This window comes from Indicator indicator, chromosome 22 (assembly GCF_027791375.1).
Source record: "Indicator indicator isolate 239-I01 chromosome 22, UM_Iind_1.1, whole genome shotgun sequence".
Classification (NCBI taxonomy): Eukaryota; Metazoa; Chordata; class Aves; order Piciformes; family Indicatoridae; genus Indicator; species Indicator indicator.
Window position 1 is genome coordinate 17788396 of NC_072031.1, and position 22336 is coordinate 17810731.

At 62.2% G+C, this 22336-nt stretch overlaps 2 protein-coding genes across 10 annotated transcripts in view; both read left to right on the forward strand.

The window, feature by feature from the left end:
- WDR90 (WD repeat domain 90) overlaps positions 1 to 3680 on the forward strand; it is a 47860-nt gene extending 44180 nt beyond the window's left edge. The window contains 4 exon segments of the mRNA XM_054390900.1: positions 545 to 688; positions 1978 to 2097; positions 2615 to 2699; positions 3523 to 3680. Of these exon segments, the coding sequence (XP_054246875.1) occupies positions 545 to 688; positions 1978 to 2097; positions 2615 to 2699; positions 3523 to 3680 (507 nt within the window).
- Positions 3681 to 4128: 448 nt separating this feature from the next.
- On the forward strand, positions 4129 to 21112 carry RHOT2 (ras homolog family member T2). Of its 9 annotated transcripts, none has more exons than XM_054390984.1 (19): positions 4129 to 4165; positions 4642 to 4700; positions 6113 to 6194; positions 6294 to 6337; positions 7403 to 7456; positions 7797 to 7849; positions 8342 to 8450; positions 8844 to 8945; positions 9639 to 9745; positions 10450 to 10562; positions 10814 to 10934; positions 12938 to 13022; positions 13984 to 14129; positions 14210 to 14310; positions 14464 to 14600; positions 15572 to 15643; positions 16291 to 16413; positions 16497 to 16699; positions 20119 to 21112. In XM_054390984.1, exons 1-19 carry the CDS (start codon positions 4129 to 4131, stop codon positions 20234 to 20236), a joined length of 1866 nt encoding a protein of 621 aa, XP_054246959.1. In that variant the 3' UTR covers positions 20237 to 21112. The 9 variants fall into 9 exon arrangements, with proteins under 9 accessions (XP_054246959.1, XP_054246958.1, XP_054246957.1 ...); XM_054390983.1 differs by having other exon boundaries at positions 9639 to 9737; positions 10454 to 10562; XM_054390982.1 differs by having other exon boundaries at positions 9639 to 9737; positions 10454 to 10562; positions 14464 to 14594; positions 15563 to 15643.
- The last annotated feature ends 1224 nt before the right edge of the window (positions 21113 to 22336 follow it).

Here is a 22336-nt window from a genome sequence, read left to right on the forward strand (position 1 = left end):
GATTGTGCCCCTGGGCTGGGCACTGGGGAGGCCACAGCTTGAGTGCTGGGGTCAGGTCTGGGCTCTCACTGCAAGAAGGACATTGAGGGCTGGAGCAGGTCCTGAGAAGGGCAAGAGAGCTGGGGAAGGGTCTGGAGAAGAGGGCTGGGGAGGAGCAGCTGAGGGAGCTGGGGGTGTTGAGCCTGGAGAAGAGGAAGCTGAGGGAGACCTCATTGCTCTCTGCAGCTCCCTGAGAGGAGGCTGCAGCCAGCTGGGGCTTGGGCTCTGCTCCCTAGGCTCAGGTGCTAGAAGGAGAGGCAATGGCCTGAAAGTGTGCCAGGGGAGGGTCAGGTTGGAGAGGAGGAAAAATGTCTTTGCTGCAAGAGTGGTCAGGGACTGGAAGAGGCTGCCCAGGGAGGTGGTGGAGTCCCCATGCCTGGAGGTGTTCCAGAAACCTGTGGCCATGGCACTTGGGGGTTTGGTGGCCATGGAGGTGTTAGTGACTCCAAGCACTGCCCAAAAGCTGCTGTCCCAGCAGTCACTGTGTTGTGTTTGCCTTCCCCAGCAGTGTGACTTTGGGGTGGGGGGCAGTGAGCTCTGGCTGGCCACCAGCAGGGACCAGCGGGTCAGCGTCTGGGCCTCCGACTGGCTGAGGGACAAGTGTGAGCTGCTGGACTGGCTCAGCTTCCCAGCCCCTGCCAGCCTGCAGGTGAGTCTGCTCCCTGCATGCCTTTGCCAGCCCCTGTCTGCTCTTGCCCATCCCTGCCAGCCCTGAGGGGAGAATCGTCCCTGCCTGCTCCTTTCTGCCCCTGCCAGCCCCTTTCTGCATCACCCAGCCCTTGTTTGCCCTTGCCAGCCCTCAGGTGAGTGTGGTCCCTGTCCCTGCCTGCTTTCATCTGCCCCTGCCGGCTCCTTTCTGCCCCTACCTGCTCTTGGCAGCCCCTGGCAGTCCCTGCCTGCTCAGGACATGGGTCTCAGCACCAGCCAAGCTGGAGGAGAGATGCCTGGATGCTCTGAGCTGCGATGGGGCTGAAGGAAAAGTCCTCGTTGTTATTTCTGCTGCTGGTGGAGCATCCTGCTAATGCAGCTTCTCCTGTGGGGAAAGGCAGCAGGAGCTGTTGCCAGGGCTTTGGAAGCACCAGGAGACAAAAGCTGCACCTGCAAAGAGCTGATGCTCCTCTACTGTGCAAAACAGAGCAGGGCAGCAGTGCACAGGAGAGAGACCTCATCATGAGCCTGCTGTGAGCTGGGATGCTCCCAAAGGGCAGGAACAGTCAGAGCCAGGAGAGTGCCAGGGGCACAGAGCCAAGTGCTCCAGCCCTGCGTGGCTGTGATGCTTTGTGTAACCCTTTGCTTCCAGTCTGGGTGTGGGATGTGGGCAGCAGGAAAGGCAGAATGGTCTGTCCTGGGCAGGATGTGGAGATGGTCCCCAGGACAGGTGACTTTGGCATGGAGAGGAAGCTAGGTCTTTGTGGGTGGTTGGCAGTGTGCCACTGGCCAGGCCCAGACAGCAGCTGGGTCCTGGCACTGGGTCTTTGTTTCCAGGCCTCCCCACAGTGAAGAGAGGAAGGTCTCATCTTACAGCCACTACTAAAGATGGAGCTTCTGGGCCTTAGAACCCAGCCCCATCTTCATGCCTCAGTGCAAATCCAGCTGGGCCCTCCTGAATCTGCTCCTACAGCAGCAGACAATTTGCCCGAGTTATCCCTGGCAGGGTGTGGTTGCTCCTAGCTTTGCTGTGAGCAAATGCAAGAGGGAGGACAGAGCCTCCATCATAGACATAGTTGAGGATGTCCCTGCTCACTGCAGGAGGCTGCACTGCATCACCTTTAAAGGTCCCTTCCAACCCAAAGCATTCTATGAGAGCAATTTCCTGCTGCTCAGACACCCACAGCCCAAGGGCTGCTGTGCTTCTGTGCTCTCCTTTTGTCCGCCCCTGCACTGGGTCAGGCTGTAGAAGTCAGCCTCAATTTTGTCCCTTTTGGTTTCCCTCCCCAGGGTCTCAAGAGCCTCCCACCCAGCCTGGCTGCCTTCTGCCCTTGGGAGCCTGGCACCTTGGTCTGTGTGGGCTTTGGGATGCAGAAGGAAGCTTTGTTCTACAACCTGCACAAGAAACAGGTACTGGTGCCCTGCCAGGGTGCTGTGGGTGCTGCTCTGCCACTGCCAGGCCATGGCCAGGGCAGAGGAGGTGCAGTGGGGTGGAAGGAAGCAGTGCCCTCTGTAAAAAGCCACATTGGAAAGGCTGAGGTGGGCTAAGGCAAGAAGCTGCTCAGCTTTTCATCTCACAACATCCCTGGTCTGGCCCAGATGAGCAGCAGGGCCCTGCCCCTGCCTCAGGTTGTGTCTGGGCAGGCTGCCAGTCCCTGCTGCCACCCTGCTGCCTCTGGACCTGCCCCGAGGGGAAGATGTTTGCTTTCACGAGCACTTAGCAGTCTCTCACTCACTGAGTCTCCTCTGGCAAGTCAATGCCTTTGGGAGGGTTCTGAGCTCTGAGAGGTGCTGTGCAGAGCACCTGACAGCTGTCAGCCTCCCGTGGAGAGGAGCCCTTTCCCCTCCTGGCAGCTGTTACTGCAGCAGCTCTGCTCTGCTGCCTCCTCGTTCCTGAGCTGTTGCTGTTTCCCCTGCTGGAGCACAGGTAGTTGAGAAAGTCTCCCTGCCCTACTTTGCCACCTCGCTCAGCCTGGCTCCTGCAGGACGCTTCATGGCCATCGGCTTCGGGGGTGAGTACCACAGGGTGCCATGGGCCCTGCTGGCCCCGCTGCCCTGCTGCCCCTTCCGCCCCTGCTGGCCCCGCTGTCCTGCTGCCTTGCTGCCCCTTCTGCCCCTGCTGGCCCTGCTGCCCTGTCGCCCTGTCCCTCATCTCAGGGAGGGGGGAGGGATCTCTGCAGCTTCCGCAAGCTGTGGGAAACCAAGTGTCCTTTTTTCCTGTAAATAAGATCTGTGCAGACACACCAGCCCCCATCCTCAGTCCTGGGGCTGTGGGCAGGAGATGTGTCAGGCAAGGAGAAAGCTCCAAGAGGCTGATAGGTCAAAAAATTGATGCCTGAGCTCAGATGTGTCTCAAGTGGCTTCTTGGGGTTATGAACTTGTCCTCATTTGTGTGGCTGTGTAAGCTGCAGCCCAGGAGGCCAAAAGGACTGCCCTACAGCATGGGGACAAGCAGCACCCTTCTCCCAGCAACAGGCCTGTGCTCCTGCAGTTGTACCTGCACAGGGAGGCAGCACTTAACATCCATCCTGCTCTGACAGCAGCCTCTGGGAGCAGAGTCTCCTCCATGCCTGCTGCAGGGCCCCTGCTGAGCACAGGAGCTGTGGGGAGGTGTGAGGCAGCAGAGCTGCACGGAGGGGTGCTGCTGCCTCCGGTGCTGCGGTGTGCAGCCTGGAGCTGCCCTGGCCTGCTCCCTCCTGGCTGTTAGCTGCCTGCTTGCTGGGGCAAGAAGCTGTCCCCTGTCACTCAGCTCGGCATGGGGGAAGAGAGCCTGGGAGGGTGCTGCTGGCAGGGACAAGCGCCATGACAGCACCGAGCCCTCTCCTTTCCCCCCAGAACGGCTCCTGAGGCTGCTGCGCTGCCCCCCCAGTGCTGCCCAGGACTACGCTGGCCACGATGACTCCGTCCACTTCTGCTGCTTCGGCCCCTCCGGCCGCTGCCTCCTCACGGCCTCGCACAGTACTGTGCTGCTCTGGGAGCTCACGGGCGGCTGACCTCAGAGGCCCCAGAGCCAACACCACTTCTTCAGCGGGGGAGGAAGCCGCCGCCCCTCTTTGAACGGGGCCCTGGCTGCCCTGGCCCGGCTCCAGCGCAGGGGCAAGACCCCAGCCAGGCCTCAGCCTGCCCTGGGCAGGTTGCTGGGGCAGGCCGCAGCGCTGGGCCCGCAGGCCGGGCCCGGGCGGGTGCGGAGTGCGTTTTACGGTTTTATTTTTGCCGTTTCGTTTTTATCGTTGGTTAATAAAACATCCGAAGATGAAGCTGGAGGTCTGAGAGTGCTGCGCGCCGCCCCCGGCCGCCAGGGGGCGCTACTCGGGCCCGGGGGGCAGCAGCCTGGATGCGTCGCTCTGCGCCGCCGCTCGCTGGTGCGGCCGGAAGGGGCTGGGGGGGAGGGGGCAGGGACGCGCCGGCGGCCCCGGGAGCGGCGGCGGCGGCGGCCCCGCCATGAAGCGGGACGTGCGCATCCTCCTGCTGGGGGAGGGTAAGGCCGGGAGGTGGGTCCCCGGAATCCTCCGGGAGGGCTGGGGCCCGTACGGCACCGGCAGGGCCTCGACTCGGGTTGGCGGAGGGGGGCGGCCGCGCCCGCCCGTGGCGCCGGTCCCCAGTGAGAAGCTGGCGAGCTGCGAGGCCCTTCCCCCGCCGCCGTGGTGTCTCTCAGGCCGCTGTTACCGACCCCGCGGGCTCCCGTTCCTGCTGGTTCTAGCGGGCGGGCTTCCTCCCGCGTGTTCCCTGCAGTAGCCCCGGGCGAGCCGGGCCGAATCGCTGCCGGCCTCCGCCCCCCGCTCTCCGGCAGGCCAAGGACACACCGACCTCCGCTTCAGCCGGGGCCGAGCCGCCCAGGGCACCGCGGCTGCGATGGAGGCCGGGCGCTGTCTGCCATCATGGCTGCCGCTGTCCTGGGCCCGGCTCCCACTTGGCTGTGTCCGGCGGTGCCAACGTCTGTCCTTTCTTTCCTAGCCCAGGTGGGGAAGACCTCTCTGATCATGGCTCTGGTGGGCGAGGAGTTCCCCGAAGAGGTGAGTGAGGGCAGGGGGCTGCTCTCTCTCTGGGTGCTGTGCCCAGCCGGGGTGGGACAGCTCTGTCCCCAGTGGCACCGAGTGCCCGGGGGGTTGTGCAGCGCCCTGGGGACTGGTGACAGGCAGGGGCCTGGTTCAGGTGGCCTGAAGCTGTGAGGACCACGTGGAGCTCCAGTTGGCTCTCTGATCCTGACTTAGGGTCCTGTTTGCTGTGGGCAGGAGCGTGGGCACCTTCCAGAGCCCCACTGTGGCTGGAGGGGGGTTCCCTGTGGCCATCAGCACAGCTTTGCTCTCTGGGGGGAAGGCTGTTGGCTCCCCAGCACCTGCCTCACTGCAGTGGCACTGCTACAGTGGAAGGGGATGAGCCACGTTCCCAACCCTTCTGTGTCTGCCTGGAGATGGAGCTTGGAGCTTTGAGCTGGGCCATGGGTGAAGAGCAGCACTCAGCCCCCCGGCAGATGCTGCCTGGAGCATCTCACTGTCCCATCACAGTTTGGGTAGGGCAGCAGGATCAGGCTGTGCTGTTTGTGGCTTTTCCCACTGCCCACCAGCAGCTGGGGCCACGTTTGCCCTGGGAAGCATCAGCTCCAGGGGCCTGGGGGAGGACCAGCTCCGTGCTCCTTGCTGTGCTCTCCCAGCAAAGCCCAGACAATCAGCTTAGAGCTTCTGCCAGCTGCCAGGCGGTCAGGCTGGAGAGCTGGGCAGAGCTGAGGGTTTATCTGCAGGGCTGCAATGGGGTGGTAGTGTTGCCTGCTCCCACAGCTGGCTTGGCTGCTCCCACAGCTGGGGCCTGAGGGAGGGATCAGGCCTGGAGGTGCTTGGAGGTTTCTCTGTGGGGACACTGGGGTGTGAGGGCTGGGCTGTAGTGAGCTGTACCCTGCTGAGCTGGGAGCTCATCCCCCCTGGCAGGGAGGGCACTGGGCAGAGGATGTGTTGGGAGCTGAAGTCCCTTGGCAGCATTCCTCAGCATAGCTGGGGGGAGGGAGGCTGCTGGCCTGGCTGGAGGGAGGCTGCTGGCCTGGCTAGGGGGGGGCTGCTGGCCTGGCTGGGGGGAGGCTGCTGGCCTGGCTAGGGGGAGGCTGCTGGCCTGGCTAGGGGGAGGCTGCTGGCCTGGCTGGAGGGAGGCTGCTGGCCTGACTGGAGGGAGGCTGCTGGTCTGGCTGGGGGGAGGCTGCTGGCCTGGCTAGGGGGAAGCTTCTGGCCTGGCTGGAGGGAGGTTGCTGGCCTGGCTGGAGGGAGGTTGCTGGCCTGACTGGAGGGAGGCTGCTGGTCTGACTGGAGGGAGGCTGCTGGTCTGACTGGAGGGAGGTTGCTGGCCTGGCTGGGGGGAGGTTGCTGGCCTGGCTGGGGGGAGGTTGCTGGCCTGACTGGGGGGAGGTTGCTGGCCTGACTGGAGGCTGCTGGCCTTGCAGGTCCCTCCTCGTGCAGAGGAGATCACCATCCCAGCTGATGTCACCCCTGAGAATGTCCCCACACACATAGTAGACTACTCAGGTACAGCCCCACCCCTGCCCCCTCCCTGCCCAGCTGGGGGCTGTGGGAAGGGGTCCCTGGTGCCAGGGGCAGTTGGTGACTGCCCTCTTCCCCCTCCAGAGTCGGAACAGACGGAGGCTGAGCTGCAGGAGGAGATCTCCAAGGTGAGCAGGGCTGGAGGGGCTGTGGTGGGGCAGCAGGGGCCATGTGGCTGCCTGCCCTCCCCACTGGCACCCAGAGATGGGAGGCAGTTGGTGAGCTGTGGATTAAGGCTGTTGGGTTGGTCAGGGCTTGGGTTAATCCTGCTCTGCCGTCTAAACTGCTGCCTGTGGCCTGACCTGGCCCTCTGGGGATCCTCCAGAAGGAGAGGGGTGGGGGCTGCTGAGCAGGTGATGCCCTCCAAGCCTCAGGATGTTCCCAGCTCCCCCAGAAGAGAGGAGAGCAGTTGCTGAGCTTGGACAAGGTCCCCCCTGCTGCCTCTCTTAGGTCCACCTCAGTGGCACAGAGGGCTTGGTTTGAGAGCTCTCCAGGGAGCACTGGGCAGGGAGGGATGAGAGCAATTCTCAGCCCTTGGAGTAGCCATGGAGGAATAATCCTGGCAGCCAGCTGGCTGGGCCCAGCTGCTCTGCTCTGCTCTGGGATTAAGCTTGGCTCTGCACAGGGGAGGATCTCCAGATTATGGGTAATAAATCTCTCTTCCCTGTGTCTCCTGTGAGCAAGGCCATTTCCTCTCTCCCTCTTGGCAGCTCATGGTGAAGGACGTGGCTTGGTGCTCCTTCTACCCAGACAGCAAGAGAGGTTTAAAAAGAGCTTCAGGAAATGCTGCCCTAAAGCCCTGTGTGTCCTCAGGATTAGCACTGAACTCTCTCCTGCAAGGGGCAGGATCCCTCCTGCCTGCTGCAGACAAAGCCTCTGGGGGCCAGGGAAGGGGAGGAGGCCAGCAGCCAATGGCCCAGCAGGGGCAGAGCTTGGGCAGAGAGGGGATAGCCAGGTGGGGGAGTGAGGAAGTGGGACATGAGGCCTGGAGGCAGCAGTGCTGGTGGCAGCTGGTGGGGCAGAGGAGCCAGACTGTGCTCTGAGCAGCCCACAGAAGGGCTGTGGCAGCAGCAAGGGTGGCCCAAGCTGCCTGGCCATGGGCTGTCTTCTGGCTGCTGCACAGCTGTGCCTCAGGGTCGGGAGGGAGCACTGCAGGGATCCTCCCTCGCTGCCCTCTGCCCCTTCTCTTGCAGGCCAACGTGGTGTGCATGGTGTATGATGTCACCAAGGAGGCCACCATCGAGAAGGTAAGTGATCCCCCACAGCCTCTGCAGCAGCAGCAGCAGCAGAGGGGGAGGAGGTGGCAGCCCATGGGGGGGGTTGGGGTTGTGACTCCTGCAAGCAAAGGCTGAGCACAGCCCAGGCTTGCTCCTGTCTTGGTCGCTGCCCTCATACCCTGGGGGCTTGTCACAGCCTCCTGCTGGCATCCAGCATCCCTCTGCAGCTGCTGCTGCTGCAGGGGAGTGCTGGGCAGCAGATGGCTGCAGGGCCCTGCTGACTGCTGCCCCCAGCTCTGCAGGGAGCTGTGCTGGGAGCTGCCCCTCTCCAGGCTGCTCTGCCAGCCCTCTGCCTCTGCTCACCTTGCAGATCCGCAGCAAGTGGATCCCCATGGTCAACGGGGGAGCTGAAAAGGGCTCCAGGTACTGTGGTGGGCTCCATGGGTGCAGGAGTTGGGGGATTCTGGAGGCTGTGGGGTGCCCATCCTCCTCCTGAGGTTGTGGAGGTCAACCCAGCTTCCTGGCTTGTGGCCACAGCACTAGGGGGGGCTTTTCTCCCTCATGGATCTCACTGTGGCTCACAGGAGGAGGTTTGCTTCCCGCCTTGGTCTGCTCTGAGGCAGGGAGAGGAGCTGAGGGAGCACAGAAGCCCCGCTCTGTGTGGCTGGTTTAGGCAGAAGGCTGCTGTGCTGGATTAAAGGCTCCTGAACATATTGTTGCTGGGTGAAAGCATAAGCAGGATCAGGCAGTCTGTTCCTCCAGATGGATGCTCCTGGCTGTGGGAGGCAGGAAAGCTGCTGTGGGCCTTGTGGAGGAGGATGGGGAAGCTCCTTGGCTTCAGCCATGTGTGGCTGGGGCAGGGAGGGGAGCCCAGGCCTGGCTGGGGCTCTCTGACACTCCACCTCTCTTCCCCAGGATCCCTATTATTTTGGTGGGCAACAAGTCTGACCTGCAGGTGGGGAGCTCTATGGATGTCATCCTGCCCATCATGAATCAGTTCTCAGAGATTGAGACCTGTGTGGAGGTGAGGGAGCTGGAGACCTTCCAGAAAGCCTCCCTGAGGGGCAGGAGAGCTTGTGGAGAGCTGCCCTGCTGGTGTTGCTCTGCTGAAGTGCCAAGTCTCAAGGGCTTTGGTTTAGGCTTTCTGTACTTTGCCCTGCTCTGAGAGTGGATTTCAGCAGCTGCCCACTCCAGCTCTGCTGGAGCTGTGTGCAGCCCTCCTGGGCTCTGGGGCTGTGGCACAGGCACAGCAAAGCCGGAGCAGGAGCTTTCCCTTTTGCTTGGTTGGGTTTTTTCTGTGGACAGATGTTGCTCCATGCTTTGCTGCACACAACCTGTCTGGCTCAGGACACTGCTGTCAGCCTCCTCCTGCCCCTTGTCCCTGCTCCTGGAGCTGTCTCTTCCTTTCCATCCCCAGTGCTCTGCCAAGAACCTCAAGAACATCTCTGAGCTCTTCTACTATGCCCAGAAAGCTGTGCTGCACCCCACAGCCCCTCTCTACGACCCAGAGGAGAAGCAGGTAGGAGGCAACTGCTGGAAGGCCTGGAGGAGTCTCCTTGCCAGGCCAGGGCTCTGCTCGGGTGCTGGGCTTCAGGCCTTGGCTAGGAGGGTGGAGAGTTTGGGCCAGCTGTGGTGCCAGGGCACAAGGAGAGCACCCAGCCAGCTGTGGTGCCAGGGCACGGGGAGAGCACCCAGCCAGCTGTGGTGCCAGGGCCCGGAGGATCACCCAGCTCTGCTGAGCACATCCAGCACCCAGCCAGCTGTGGTGCCAGGGCACGGGGAGAGCACCCAGCCAGCTGTGGTGCCAGGGCCCGGGGAGAGCACCCAGCTCTGCTCAGCACATCCAGCACCCAGCCAGCTGTGGTGCCAGGGCACGGGGAGAGCACCCAGCCAGCTGTGGTGCCAGGGCACGGGGAGAGCACCCAGCTCTGCTCAGCACATCCAGGCCAGAGATGCTGAAGGCCCAGGGGCAGGACTGGCAGTCCTGGTGCCCCAAGCTGTGTTGGGCATGGTGGGAGAGTGCAGGAGGAGCCTCCCCCGGGGGCTCTCCTGTTGCTGGCTCCCAGTCCTGGCGTGGCTGTGGTGCTGGTGCCGCTGGGCTGTGCTCCCAGGCAGGGCAGGAAGGGAACTGCTCTGTGCTTGGGGTGGCAGGAGGCAGAGCCAGGCTGAAGGTGCCCCCTTGGGTTTTGTCACCATGGTTGGTCCCTTGCAGCTGAAGCCTGCCTGTGCACGAGCCCTGACACGGATTTTCAACCTCTCAGACCAGGATAACAACCAGGTCCTCAGTGATGAGGAACTCAACTACTTCCAGGTAGGGCTGTCTGTGGAGCTCAGGTATTCCCCAGTCCCTTTCTGGGAAGCACCTGGGGTCTCCTTTCCCCTAGCAGGCAGAAGAGCTGCCCCTCACCTGAGCCCCCTCTTTGCCTTCAGAACTTGTGCCATGCATCTCCAGGCCCCTGGAGAGCCTCAGCTCCACCTTCACTGCTCTTGGGCTGAGCTTGCTCTGCTGTGAGAGGAGCAGGAGGTTCTCCAGATGGTTGAATGCTGCTCTGCTGATGAGCAGCGGGTTGGGCAGGCTCTAAGGCAGGGATCCCTGAGCTGGGTGGACATTCTGCCCTAGAAGCATCTCCTTGCCCAGGGAGAGGAGCAGGGGTTTGCTGCCTGGGTGCTTTGCTGATGGTTGTAGAATCCCAGATTGGGTTGGGTTGGAAGGGACCCTTAGAGGTCATCAAATCCAAGCCCTGCAGCCAGCAGGGACAGCTGCAGCCAGAGCAGGTTGCTCACATCCCCAACCAACCTGCCCTGCACTGCTGCCAGCCATGGGGCAGCTCCCACCTCTCTGGGCAGCCTGGGCCAGGCTCTCCCCACCCTCACTGCCAAACATTTCTCCCTTCTCTCCACTCTCAATCTCCCTCTTTCAGTTCCAGCCATTCCCCCTTGGCCTGTCCCCAGCTTTCAAATCCCCTTTTAAGCTCTGAAAGGCCACCAGGTGGTCTCCCCAGTGACCTCCTTTCTCTTGGGAGGCAGAAGTCCTGCTTTGGAAACCCTCTGGCTGCCCAGGCCCTGGAGGATGTGAAGATGGTTGTGTGGAAGAACACCACGGATGGGGTGCAGGACAACGGCCTGACGCTGACCGGTAACGGCTGGGGGCTGCCTGCCCCCTGCCAGCCAGGCCTGGGGCACCACCCTCTGCCCCAACCCCTTCCCAGGGCCCTGCCTTCGGCCTCAGCCTCTTGGCCCTCCTCTCCCTCTTGTCAAAGCAAGCCTGAGCCTGCTATGGCTGCTAGAGCTCCCTCTCCAAGCAGCCTGTTTGCCCCAGGGAAGGATCCCAAGGAGTGGATCCCTGAGACTAAGAGCTTGGTGTCTGAGCCCCTGATCTCCCTGCAGGGTTCCTCTTCCTCAACACCCTCTTCATCCAGCGGGGCAGGCACGAGACCACCTGGACCATCCTGCGCCGCTTCGGCTATGACGATGAGCTGGAGCTGACGGATGACTACCTGCACCCACAGTGTGTGCCCTGCCCTGGGCTGGGGTGGGCAGCCTGGGGGGGGGCCGTGGGGCACAGCTCCGCTTCCCCACTGCCTTTGCTGGCTCCTTTCTGCACCCCAGGGTGCTGGGTGCCAGCAGCTGAAGAGGAGCCAGGGAGTGCCCAGGTGGGCAAGAAGGGCAACAGCAGCCTGGCCTGGAGCAGCAATGGGGTGGCAGCAGGAGCAGGGCAGGGATTGTGCCCCTGGACTGGGCACTGGGGAGGCCACAGCTTGAGTGCTGGGGTCAGGTCTGGGCTTCCAGAACTTCTCCAGCCAGGGAAGGGTCTGGAGAAGAGGGCTGGGGAGGAGCAGCTGAGGGAGCTGGGGGTGTTGAGCCTGGAGAAGAAGAGGCTAGAAGGAGAGGCAATGGCCTGAAATTGTGCCAGGGGAGGGTTAGTTTGGAAAGGAGGCAAAATGTCTTTGCTGCAAGAGTGGTCAGGGACTGGAAGAGGCTGCCCAGGGAGGTGGTGGAGTCCCCATCCCTGGAGGTGTTGCAGAACCCTGTGGCCATGGCACTTGGGGACAGGGTTCAGTGGCTGTGCTGGGATTGGGTTGATGTTGGACTGGATGCTCTGGGAGGCCTTTTCCAGCCCCAACACCTCCATGATCCATTCTTCAGCTGAGGCTGCATCCCCACCCTCGGGGTCAGATTCGCTGTCCTCACTTTGCCCTGTGGGCAGGAGCTGGCATGTGGGGTTGGCAGCAAGCACAACAAGCCCTTGGAACTGCTGACTGTGCTGCTGGCTCTGCTGTAGGTGGGCAATGAATGCCAGTCCCTGCCCTGCCTTGGCACCAAGCAGGGCTTCCTGAAGGCTGCTCTGCCTGTGCCTGAGCTGAGGCAGAAGCTGTGTCAGGAGCAGTGAGCTGTCAGCATTGCCCTCCCACCTGCTGCTGCAGCTGCTCGCATCTCCCTGCCCCTGCCACCCTGCAGCTGGCAGGAATGAAAGGCTTTGGCTTGGCAGCTGCCTAATCCTCCCCTCAGGCAGGGTTCTGTGCTGGTGTAGAGCACCCCAGGAATAGTGCTGTGCCCGCCTGGTGCCCTGGGCACAGGGCTGCAGCTGCCCGCAGGGGAGGTCACTCTGCACCCTAAGGGCACTCTGAGGAGTGTGGCCAGCAGGGCAGGGGAGGCTCTCATCCCCCTCTGCTCTGCCCTGGGTGCACCATGCCTGGAGTATTGTGTCCAGTGCTGGGCTCCCCAGTTCCAGAGGGACAGAGAGAGTCCAGCAGAGGCTATGAGGCTGCTGAAGGGTCTGGAACATCTCTGTGAGGAGGAAAGGCTGAGAGCCCTGGGGCTGGTTAGCCTGGAGGGGACCCTGTCAGTGTATCTGAAGGGTGGGGGGCAAGAGGGGACTTGGCTCTTGTCAGTGGTGCCCAGGGACAGGCCAAGGGGCACAAACTGGCACGCAGGAGGTTCCAACTGAGCAAGAGGAGGAAGTTGTTTGGTGTGAGGGTGCTGGAGGGCTGGAGCAGGCTGGCCAGAGAGGTTGTGGAATGTCCTTGTGTGGAGAGTTTCAAGACTCCTCTGGCTGCATTCCTGTGTGACCTGCCCTGGGCAGAGGGGTTGGACTCAGGCTCCAGAGGTCCCTTCCAAGCCCTCCCATTCTGGTGTCAAGGAACAGCCAGGCCTGGAGAAAGCTTTTGGCCTTGAATGGGGAAGGAGTGGAGCAGCTTTGGCCTCTGGGTGAGGTCTGGGTTGGCCTGAGATGTGCTGACAGTGCCCTTCAGCCAGGGCTGGAGCAGGCTGCCTTGGGTCATGGATCCATGGAATGGGTGGGTTGGGTTGGAATGGGCCTTCAAGACCATCCAGCTCCAGCCTCCTGCCATGGGCAGGGACATCTCCCACCAGGTCACTCAGGGCCTCATCCAGCCTGGCCTTCAGCACCTCCAGACAGGAAGCAGCCACAGCCTCCCTGGGCAGCCTGTGCCAGTCTCTCCCCAGCCTCCCTGCAAGGAATTTCTTCCTCCTAAAGAATCCTTTCCCCAGGTTCCGGCTGCCCCCCGGCTGCTCCACGGAGCTCAACCACCTGGGCTACCAGTTCCTGCAGCGCCTCTTCGAGAAGCACGACAAGGTGGGCACCGCAGGGAGGGCACTGCTGGGCAGGTGGGCACCGCAGGGTGAGCACTGCTGGGCAGGTGGGCATGGCAGGGAGGGTGCTGTGCTGGGCAGGCAGCAGATGCAGCACCAGTGAAGGTGCCAGTTTGGGAGCAGGAGGTGGCTACAGCAAATTGTCTGATGGTTAGTCAAGGGCATGGGGTTGTGGGCACTGCCCTTGGCCAAAGGGCAGCCAGTAAGGTTTGGGCCTTCAGGGGCTGGATCTGAGTTAACCTCAGAGTGGTGCACCTCCCTAGGGTGCCTGGCTGCAGTACATGGGGTGGCAGCAGAGTGGGCACAGCTGCTGGCACATAGCCGACAAGCAAGCACAAGCTGCCAGCCTTATGGAGTGGGTGCCAGGCCACAGAGAGGGAGAGAAAGAGACTGATGTGTGCCATGCTCTGGCTCTTGGGAGGGTTACTCAGGTATTGGTGTGTCTCTGGGGCACAACAGCTCTGTGGGCACAGGGACCTGCAGTGTGGCATCCATACCCATCCCTGTGTGCCTGGGTGTCAACAGATCCTCTTTGGCATTGTCCTGTGGCACACCAGCCTAGAGGTGCTGCTTTGGGGTGTGGTGAGCTGGTGGCCACGGGCAGGGGCTGGGCTAGAGCTGGCACTGGAGCCCCAGAGCAGGAGCTGGCTGTGTGCTGGCAGTGCTGGGTGCCCCGGGGGCTCTTTGCGTGCTGCCACAGTCTGGCCTTGTTTACCATTGATTGGTGCCACTGCCAGCGTCCCCCTCTCACCCTGCAGCTGCCAGCAGGGCTGGGCCTTGTGCCAGGGACCCTCTCTGGGCAGCGCTCAGGCTGGCTGCAGCAAGCTGGCAAGCTGCTGCTGTGCTGTGTGCCCCCTGAGCTGCCAACCCCTCAGCTGCTGCTGTGCGGTGTGCCCCCTGAGCTGCAGCCCCCCCAGCTGCTGACCCTCCCTCTGCTCGGGCAGGACCAGGACGGAGCCCTGTCCCCGGCGGAGCTGCAGAGCTTCTTCAGCGTCTTCCCCTGCGTGCCCTGGGGCCCCGAGCTCTCCCACACGGTATGCACCACTGACACAGGGCTGCTTTCCCTGCATGGATTCCTCTGCCAGTGGACGTAAGCTCAGCCCCTCCCGGTCCCCCCGGCCCTCCCTGGGGTCCCTGGGCCCCGGGTGACTCTGGCCTGGGTGCCTGCAGGCTGCTGGCTTACCTGGACGTGCGGCGCTGCCTGGAGTGCTTGGGCTACCTGGGCTACCCCTTCCTGGCCGAGCAGGACTCGCAGGCACAGGCCCTGACCGGTACGGCACGGCACGGCCCTCCCCTCCCATCCCTGCCTGGGGTCCCCTCTCGCCCCCTGCTTGGGGTCCCCTCCCGTCCCTGGCCTGGGGGTCCCCTCCTGTCCCTGTCTGGGGGTGCCCTGCTCTGGCTCACCCAAGTTTCTCTGCTGGCAGTGACGCGGGAGAAGAGGATTGACCTGGAGAAAGGACAGACCCAGCGCAGCGTCTTCCTCTGCAAGGTGCTCGGTGCCAGGGGCGCTGGCAAGTCCTGCTTCCTGCAGGCCTTCCTGGGCAGGAGCCTGCTGGTGAGTGCCCGCTCCCAGCCCTGAATGCCCACTCCCAGCCCTGAATCACCACTCCCAGCCCTTGCTGCAGCAGCAGGCACAGCACAGTTGCCTATCCTGCCCTGCTGCTGCTGGGTTGGGCCTCAGGAGGGAGTTGTGCACAGGAGGGTGGTGAGGCTCTGGAGCAGGCTGCCCAGGCCTGTGGCTGAGGCTCCATCCCTGAAGGGGATTCATCCAGGGTTAAACTTGTTGTGGCCCTGGCAGCCTGCTCAGCTTGGAGGTGTCCCTGCTGCCTGCAGAGGGGTTGGACAGGATGACCTTGGAGGGTCCCTTCCAACCTGATTCCACCTCTGAATCTACTGTGGGACCTCCCTGCCCACAGCCAGGCCCTGGTGTCCGGGCAGAGGGCTTCATACCTCACCCCAAGCTGGTTGCTGTGGCTCTTGTGTGCTTAGAACCACAGAGCTGGGGAGGTTGGCAGAGCCCTTGGAGCTATCCAGTCCAACACTCACCCAGGGCTCACAACCCAGCACTGCTGCTGAGCCACTGCCACCAAACCACCTCCCTGAGCACCACAGCCAGGAGGCTTTAAACACCTCCAGGGGTGGGGACTCCACCACCTCCCTGAGCAGCCTGGGACAGGGCCTGAGGACCCTTTCTTGGGGTCCAACCAGAACTTCCCCTGGTGCAACTTGAGGACATTTCCTCCTGTTCCTTGGGAGCAGAGCCCAACCCCCGCCTAGCTCCAGTCTCCTTTCAGGGGGCTGTAGATCAAGCCCACTCCCTCTGCTTACCCCAGGATCTGGAGGGGCTCCCCAGGATGCTGGTGGCTTTCCCTGCATGTCACAAACAGCCCCACACATGGCAGGCACTGACTGCCCTTAAGTGGCTGTCACCCCACAGGGACTGGGGGCAGTAAGAAATGTGCTCCATGCCCAAGCACTGCTCTTGCTCCCTGCTCTCTGTGACACTGTTGTCATCTCTGACAGGTGCAGAAGGAGACCCCAGGGGAGCCTTCCCTCTATGTGATTAACACAGTGCAGGTCAATGGGCAGGAGAAATACCTCATAGTAAGTGAGGGAGAGGAGGGAGTGGTGGCTCTGTGTGGCTCCAGAGGGGCAGAGCTCTGTTCCAGTGCCAGCCTGGCACATCTGGGCTGTGCTCCCACTGGCACAGTCCATGTGCTGGTGTGAGAAATGGCTGCTCCCCATGAGACTGTGCTGCACCTTGTGCCCTGCTAGGCTGGAGAGAGTCCAGGGCAGGCTGCAGAGATGCTGAGGGGCCTGGAGCAGCTCTGTGAGGAGCCAAGGCTGAGAGCCCTGGGGCTGAGAGCCTGCAGAAGAGCAGCCCCAGAGGGCAGCTGAGCAATGCTCAGCAAGAGCTAAAGGAGCTGTGGGTAGGGGGCAAGAGGCTGGGGCCAGACTCTGCTCAGTGGTGCCCAGGGCCAGCACAAGGGGCAAGGGGCACAAAGTGGCAGGCAGGAGGTTGGATGTGAGCAGGAGGAGAAAGTTGTTTGGTGTGAGGGTGCTGGAGGGCTGGAGCAGGCTGGCCAGAGAGGTTGTGGAGTGTCCTTGTGTGGAGAGCTTCCAACCCCCCCTGGGCATTGAGCTCCTGGGCATTGTGCTGTGGGTGCCCTGCTGGAGCAGGGCTTGGGCTGGGGGAGCTCCAGAGGTGCCTTCCAGCCCCACAGTCTGGTGCTGTGCTTTCCCTGCTGCAGCTGTGTGAGGTCAGTGCTGACACCACCTTCACCAAGCCGTCAGACACAGCCTGCGATGTCGTCTGCTTCCTCTACGACCTGAGCGACCCCAGGTCCTTCAGCTACTGTGCCACTGTTTACAAGGTAGCTGCCAGGGGGCCCCGGGGCTGACACCTCCCAGGGCTTGGGTGGCTTACCCCTGCTGAGACCTCTCCCTGTCTGTGCAGCAGCACTTCGTGGACAGCCAGATCCCCTGCGTCTTCGTGGCCTCCAAGACAGACCTGCCAGAAGCCAGCCAGCAGCCCACGCCCTCCCCAGCTGAGTTCTGCTACAAGCACTGCCTCCCACCACCCTTCCCCTTCTCCTGCCACAGCCAGGGCCCACCCAGCACCACCATCTACACCAAACTGGCCACTGCTGCCACCTTCCCGTTAGTATCCTTCCTGCGGAGGGGGCTGTGGGCTGGGGGCAGAGCTTGGGGCAGGGGGAGGGCAGTTGTGTCCCAGCCCTGCCTCTGCTCTGCTGCTTTAGCTTCGGTTTCCCTCCAGTTCTTGGTGTCTTCTCACAGGAGTGGCTGAAACAAAAGGGCTGCTTCCTGCCCTGCTGGGGGAGGGTGGAGGCTCCCTGCTGCTGGGTGTGTGTCTCAGGCAGATAGATCCTGCCAGGGGAGGGTTGTTTTTGAAGGCTGAGATAAAGAGCTGCTGAAGGGGAGTAGCCAGCCTGGAGTGCCAGAGGGGGTGGCAGCTATTTCCTCCTGATGAGGTGAATCAGACTGAAAAAGAGGTCGGTGAAGCAAGACCTCTGCTCACACAGCCTTAACAGCACCTCAGAGAGGGGGCAGGGGGGCAGCCAGGCCTGTGAGGGGACAGGTGGGAGGGTGTCTGCAAGTGGCATCAGAGAGGGCAGAAAGCTCAGAGGATTTGCTGGCAGTGCCATGCCCAGTGGTGTGGGACAGGAGCTGTCCAGTCAGGCTGCAGAGGTGAGACAGTGCCAGCCTCATGAGGTTCAACAAGGCCAAGGGCAGGGTCCTGCACTTTGGGCAGGAAAACCTCTAGTATCAATCCAGGCTGGGTGAGAAGTGGCTTGAGAGCTGTCTGGAGAAGGCCTTGGGGGTGCAGGGCTGGCACTGAGCACTGCCAGCCCAGCCCCAGCCTGTCCTGAGCTGATCCCCAGCAGTGTGGGCAGCAGGGGCAGGGAGGGGACTCTGCCCCTCTGCTGTGCCTGCTGAGACCTCCCCTGCAGTGCTGGGGCAGCTCTGGAGTCCTCAGCACAGACAGGGAGCTGTGGGAGCAGGGCCAGAGGAGGCCACAGCAGTGCTGGCAGGGTGGAAGCCCTCTGCTGGGAGAGTTGGGGTCTCCAGGGAGACCTTAGAGCAGCCTTCCAGTGTTTGATGAGGGCTCCAGGAGAGCTGAGGAGGGACTTGGAATAAAGGGATGGGGTGACAGGACAGGAGGTGATGGCTTCAAACTGGAAGCAGCTGAATTTAGCCATGAGGTGGAAATCCTTCCCCATGAGGGTGATGAGGCACTGGGACAGGTTGCCCAGAGAAGTTGTGGAGGCTTGAAGCCTGGAGGTGTTGAAGGCCAGTCTGGATGAGGCCTTGAGCAACCTGTCCAGTGTGAGGTGTCCCTGCCCATGGCAGGGGTTTGGAACTGAATGGTCTTGAAGGTCCCTTCCAACCCAACCCATTCCATGATTCCATGGCAGCCCAGGGTGGGTGCAGAGCCTTGCTGGGAGGAGCGTGTGGGTGTGCTGGGAGACAGGCTTGGGATTACCACTGAGTGGTTTTCCCTCCAGCTTCTTCTCAATAAACAACTTTATTTTTAGAGCTGACACTCTTATTTTTTTTATTTTTTATTTTTTCCCCTGTGCAGTATTAAAATTTAAATATTCTTAATATATCTGAGGGTATGTGGCATAAATAAATAACAGCGTAAGGGAGGGCCTGGGATTGGCTGCTCTGCACTGATTGAGTGGGGAATGAATAATGCATGAGCTTCCTCCTCCTCCTCCTCACACAGGAGGACTCTGAGGCATGACAGCACCAGGGCTGCACGTGGTTGAATCATGGAATCATGGAATTGTTTGGGTTGGAAAAGCTCTCCCAGAGCATCCAGTCCAACATCAACCCAACCCCACCATGGCCACCAAACCCTGGCCCCAAGGGCCATGGCCACAGCTTTCTGGAGCACCTTCAGGCATGGGGCCTCCACCACCTCCCCGGGCAGCCTGTGCCAGTCCCTGACCACTCTTGCAGCCAAGACATTTTTCCTCCTCTCCAACCTAACCCTCCCCTGGCACAAACTCAGGTCATTGCCTCTAGTCCTGTTGTTAGTTACTTGGGATGAGAGGCCAGCACCAGCCTCCTTCCAGCCTCCTCCCAGGGAGCTGTAGAGAGCAATAAGAGCTGTGGAGAGCCTCCTCTTCTCCAGGCTCAACACCCCCAGCTCCCTCAGCTGCTCCTCCCCAGCCCTCTTCTCCAGACCCTTCCCCAGCTCTCTTGCCCTTCTCTGGCCCTGCTCCAGCTCCTCAATGTCCTTCTTGCAGTGAGAGCCCAGACCTGACCCCAAGACTCAAGCTGTGGCCTCCCCAGTGCCCAGCCCAGGGGCACAATCCCTGCCCTGCTCCTGCTGCCACCCCATTGCTGCTCCAGGCCAGGCTGCTGCTGCCCTTCTTGCCCACCTGGGCACTCCCTGGCTCCTCTTCAGCTGCTGGCACCCAGCACCCCCAGGGCCTTCTCTGCTGGGCACTTTGCAGCCACTCTGCCCCCAGCCTGGAGCCTTCCTGGGGTTGTTGTGACCCCAGGGCAGGACCCAGCCCTTGGCCTTGTTGAACCTCATCCCATTGGCCTCAGCCATGGATCCAGCCTGGCCAGGGCCCTCTGCAGAGCCTCCTGCCCTCCAGCAGATCAACTCTCCTGCTTAATTTTGTGTCGAGGGACAGGAAGGGAAGGTTTAGGCTTGGGCAGGGCTGTGCCAATGTCTCTCCTGCTTCAACTTCTGGGTCTCATTGCACTTGGAGCTGTAGAAGCTGCCTGACCTAGAAAGGCAGCTCTCTACCTCCGTGCTCCTACTAATTATTTAGGTGGTGGTGTGCTGCTGCCAGTCCAGGGGAAGGTGAAGCCACATCCAGGCCACCACTGGGGCAGGGAGCTTTTGTTTGGTTTGGTGGTCACAGAATTACTGTGGTTGTTAAAGACCTTTGAGGTGATGGGAGCCTGACCAGGGTCTAACTCCACCAAGTCTGGGCTTAACCCACAACTGTGATGAAAGTATGAGGAGAGGCAGAGAGCCCTGGGGCTCCTTAGCCTGAGGAGAAGGCTGAGAGGAGGTCTTTGGGGGGGGAGGGGGCAAAAAGAAGAGGCCAAGCTCTTTACAATGGTGCCCAGGGACAGGCCAAGGGGCAAGGACACAAACTGGCACCCAGGAGGTTGGATGTGAGCAGGAGGAGAAAGTTGTTTGTTGTGAGGGTGCTGGAGGGCTGGAGCAGGCTGGCCAGAGAGGTTGTGGAGTGTCCTTGTGTGGAGAGCTTCCAGACCCAGCTGGATCTGCTCCTGTGTGCCCTGCCCTGGGTGCCCCTGCTCAGGCAGGGGGTTGGACTAGGGGATCTCCTGAGGTCCCTCCCAGTGCCTGCCATTCTGACACTGGGTACCAATCATCACCAGCTCTCAGGGCCAGAAAGCCTCTCAGAGCCTTTAAGTGGGCTGTGTCCCCAGGCCAGAGCTGCACCACGGTCACCTCCTGTCCCCTCCGGGCCAGCCCAGCCTCCCCTGCCTGTGCTGGAGGTGCTGCTGGGGAGCTTGGCGCTGGGCTGCCGGCAGTCACCAGGCTCTTGTCTCTTCCCTTGCAGCCACCTGACCGCGGTGGAGCTGGGAGCTGCCTCCTTCTGGCTGCGGGTGGCGCTGGGGACAGCAGTGACAGCCCTGGTAGGCTTCACACTCTACCGTGTGCTGGCCAGGAACAAGTGAGGGCCACTCTGCAGCCTGTCCTCCCCTGACACCAGCCCCCCACAGTCACACCCCGCTGAGGAGCGACCCTGCCTCCAGCTACTCTGCCGGGCAAATCCTCCTCATTCTCCTCCCAGCTTGGATTGCAGGACCAGTGGAATCAGACTGCCCAGCACCAGCAGGACAGAGCCCCCCAGCCTGGCTCCGTGGCCTCCTCACCTCGGGAGCTCCTGACCAGCTCTGGGAGGTCCTGCCCAGCCCTGGGGGGTCCTGCCCAGCCCTGGAAGCTCCTGGCCAGCTCTGGAGGCTCCTGGCCAGCCCTGGAAGCTGCTGGGCAGCCCTGGAGCTGTGCCTGAACCTCATATTTTATTCTGTTCATTTTTTAATGGTTGTTCTGAAGCTCCCACATGAGTGGTTGGGTGTCTGTGGGGCTGGCACTGCCCTTCCCCTCAGGGCTGTGCTGGTGCCCTCGATTCTTGGCAGGAACTGTGGGGGAGGGGTGAGCACCACTCCCAGAGCCCCCTGGGGGCTTCCAGCAGCTGCAGAGCTTTCAAACTGTGATCCCAGCCTCTGTGCCAGCACTGGAAAAGGCTCACACCCCCCAGCTCCTGTGGTTTGGGGTCACTCCTGTCCCCTCTTACTGGGATACTGTGGCTGCAGCCCCCACCCCCAGGCTGTGAGGGGAGGGGGTGATGCCCAGCACCCCAATCCCAGACTGTGAGGGGAGGGGATGATGCCCAGCACCCCAATCCCAGGCTGTGAGAGGAGGGGGTGATGCCCAGCACCCCACCCCCAGGCTGTGAGGGGAGGGGGTGATGCCCAGCACCCCAATCCCAGGCTGTGAGAGGAGGGGGTGATGCCCAGCACCCCACCCCCAGGCTGTGAGGGGAGGGGGTGATGCCCAGCACCCCAATCCCAGGCTGTGAGAGGAGGGGGTGATGCCCAGCACCCCACCCCCAGGCTGTGAGGGGAGGGGGTGATGCCCAGCACCCCACCCCCAGGCTGTGAGGGGAGGGGGCGATGCCCGGCACCCCAATCCCAGGCTGTGAGAGGAGGGGGTGATGCCCAGCACTTGCTCCAGGCTCCTCTCTCTTCTATGCAGAATTCCCTGGGGCCCTGCAGTGTGGCAGGCTCTCTACCCATCTGCCCTGCCCACCCAGGTGGTGTGCCCCTCTCCACCCAGCCCCGGCCACCAGTATTCCCAGGAGCCCCAGTAAGCTGTGGGGGTGCAGGGTGCCTGCAGCACTCCCGAGGGCAGGCTGCATCCCTTTCCTGGCAGTGCCATTGCTGAGCTGGTGCCACAGTCCATGTCATGCCCCTGTCCTGCTCTACCCTCCACAAGGCCCTGACTCGGCCTGTGAGGCTCTGGGCATTGGCATCTCCTGGTACAACTGGAAGACCTGGAAGTTCTTTCCTGCCAAGCTGGCAGGCAGCTGCTGGGCAGCTTTGCTGACCTCATGCAGGGCACAGTGCCCCCCTTGGCCCTGTCTGCCAGTCCCACAGAGCCAGTGGCACCAGTGCCCAGCTCACACCCACCCTGGGCTCTTGGCAGGGCTGTGCCAGGCTCAGCTGTGCCAACTGCTGAGCTTCTGGAGCCCACTCAGGGTCGGTCTCTGTGGGCAGCTGTGGGGTGGCACTGGGGGCAGCACAGGAGTTTTGTCCATTTCAACTTCTGGTGGCCTGGAGCCAGCCAGCGGCTGAGAAGCTGCTGGGCCTGGCTGGCATCTCCTGGGGCCAGCCCTGAGGTGCTGACCCCACCCCAGCAGTCCCTGCAGCTGCCCCCAGGATGGGTCCCTGCCTGTGCCAGAGCTGCTCTGCCAGCTGGGCACCTGCTGCTGGCACACTCGCTGCTGCCCTGTGGTTGATGGCACTGCCAGGGCCATGCCCCTGGTGCATCCATGTGCCCAAGCCCAGGGTGCAGGGCTCTGCTCCTCAGGCCTGTGCCCAGTGGTCTGTGCCCACTCCAGGCCTGGCAAAGCCATAACCTTTTAGGAGGTTTGTTCTCTGTGTCCAAATAAATTTTTACAACCTTCCTCTGACACACTGTGTCCTGCCTCTGCTGGGCACCCAGAGCTGGCACCTGCCTTGGCTCTGCCACCCCCCAGGGGCCAGGGCTGCACA

What these genes read in the sequence shown, in the direction of transcription:
- RHOT2 (XM_054390984.1), top strand. Translation starts at nt 4,129, where the DNA reads ATGAAGCGGGACGTGCGCATCCTCCTGCTGGGGGAGG. An exon ending in AGATTGAGACCTGTGTGGAG is followed by an intron (nt 8,451 to 8,843) that starts GTGAGGGAGCTG and finishes TTCCATCCCCAG; the next exon opens with TGCTCTGCCAAGAACCTCAA. An exon ending in GGATTCCTCTGCCAGTGGAC is followed by an intron (nt 14,130 to 14,209) that starts GTAAGCTCAGCC and finishes GGGTGCCTGCAG; the next exon opens with GCTGCTGGCTTACCTGGACG.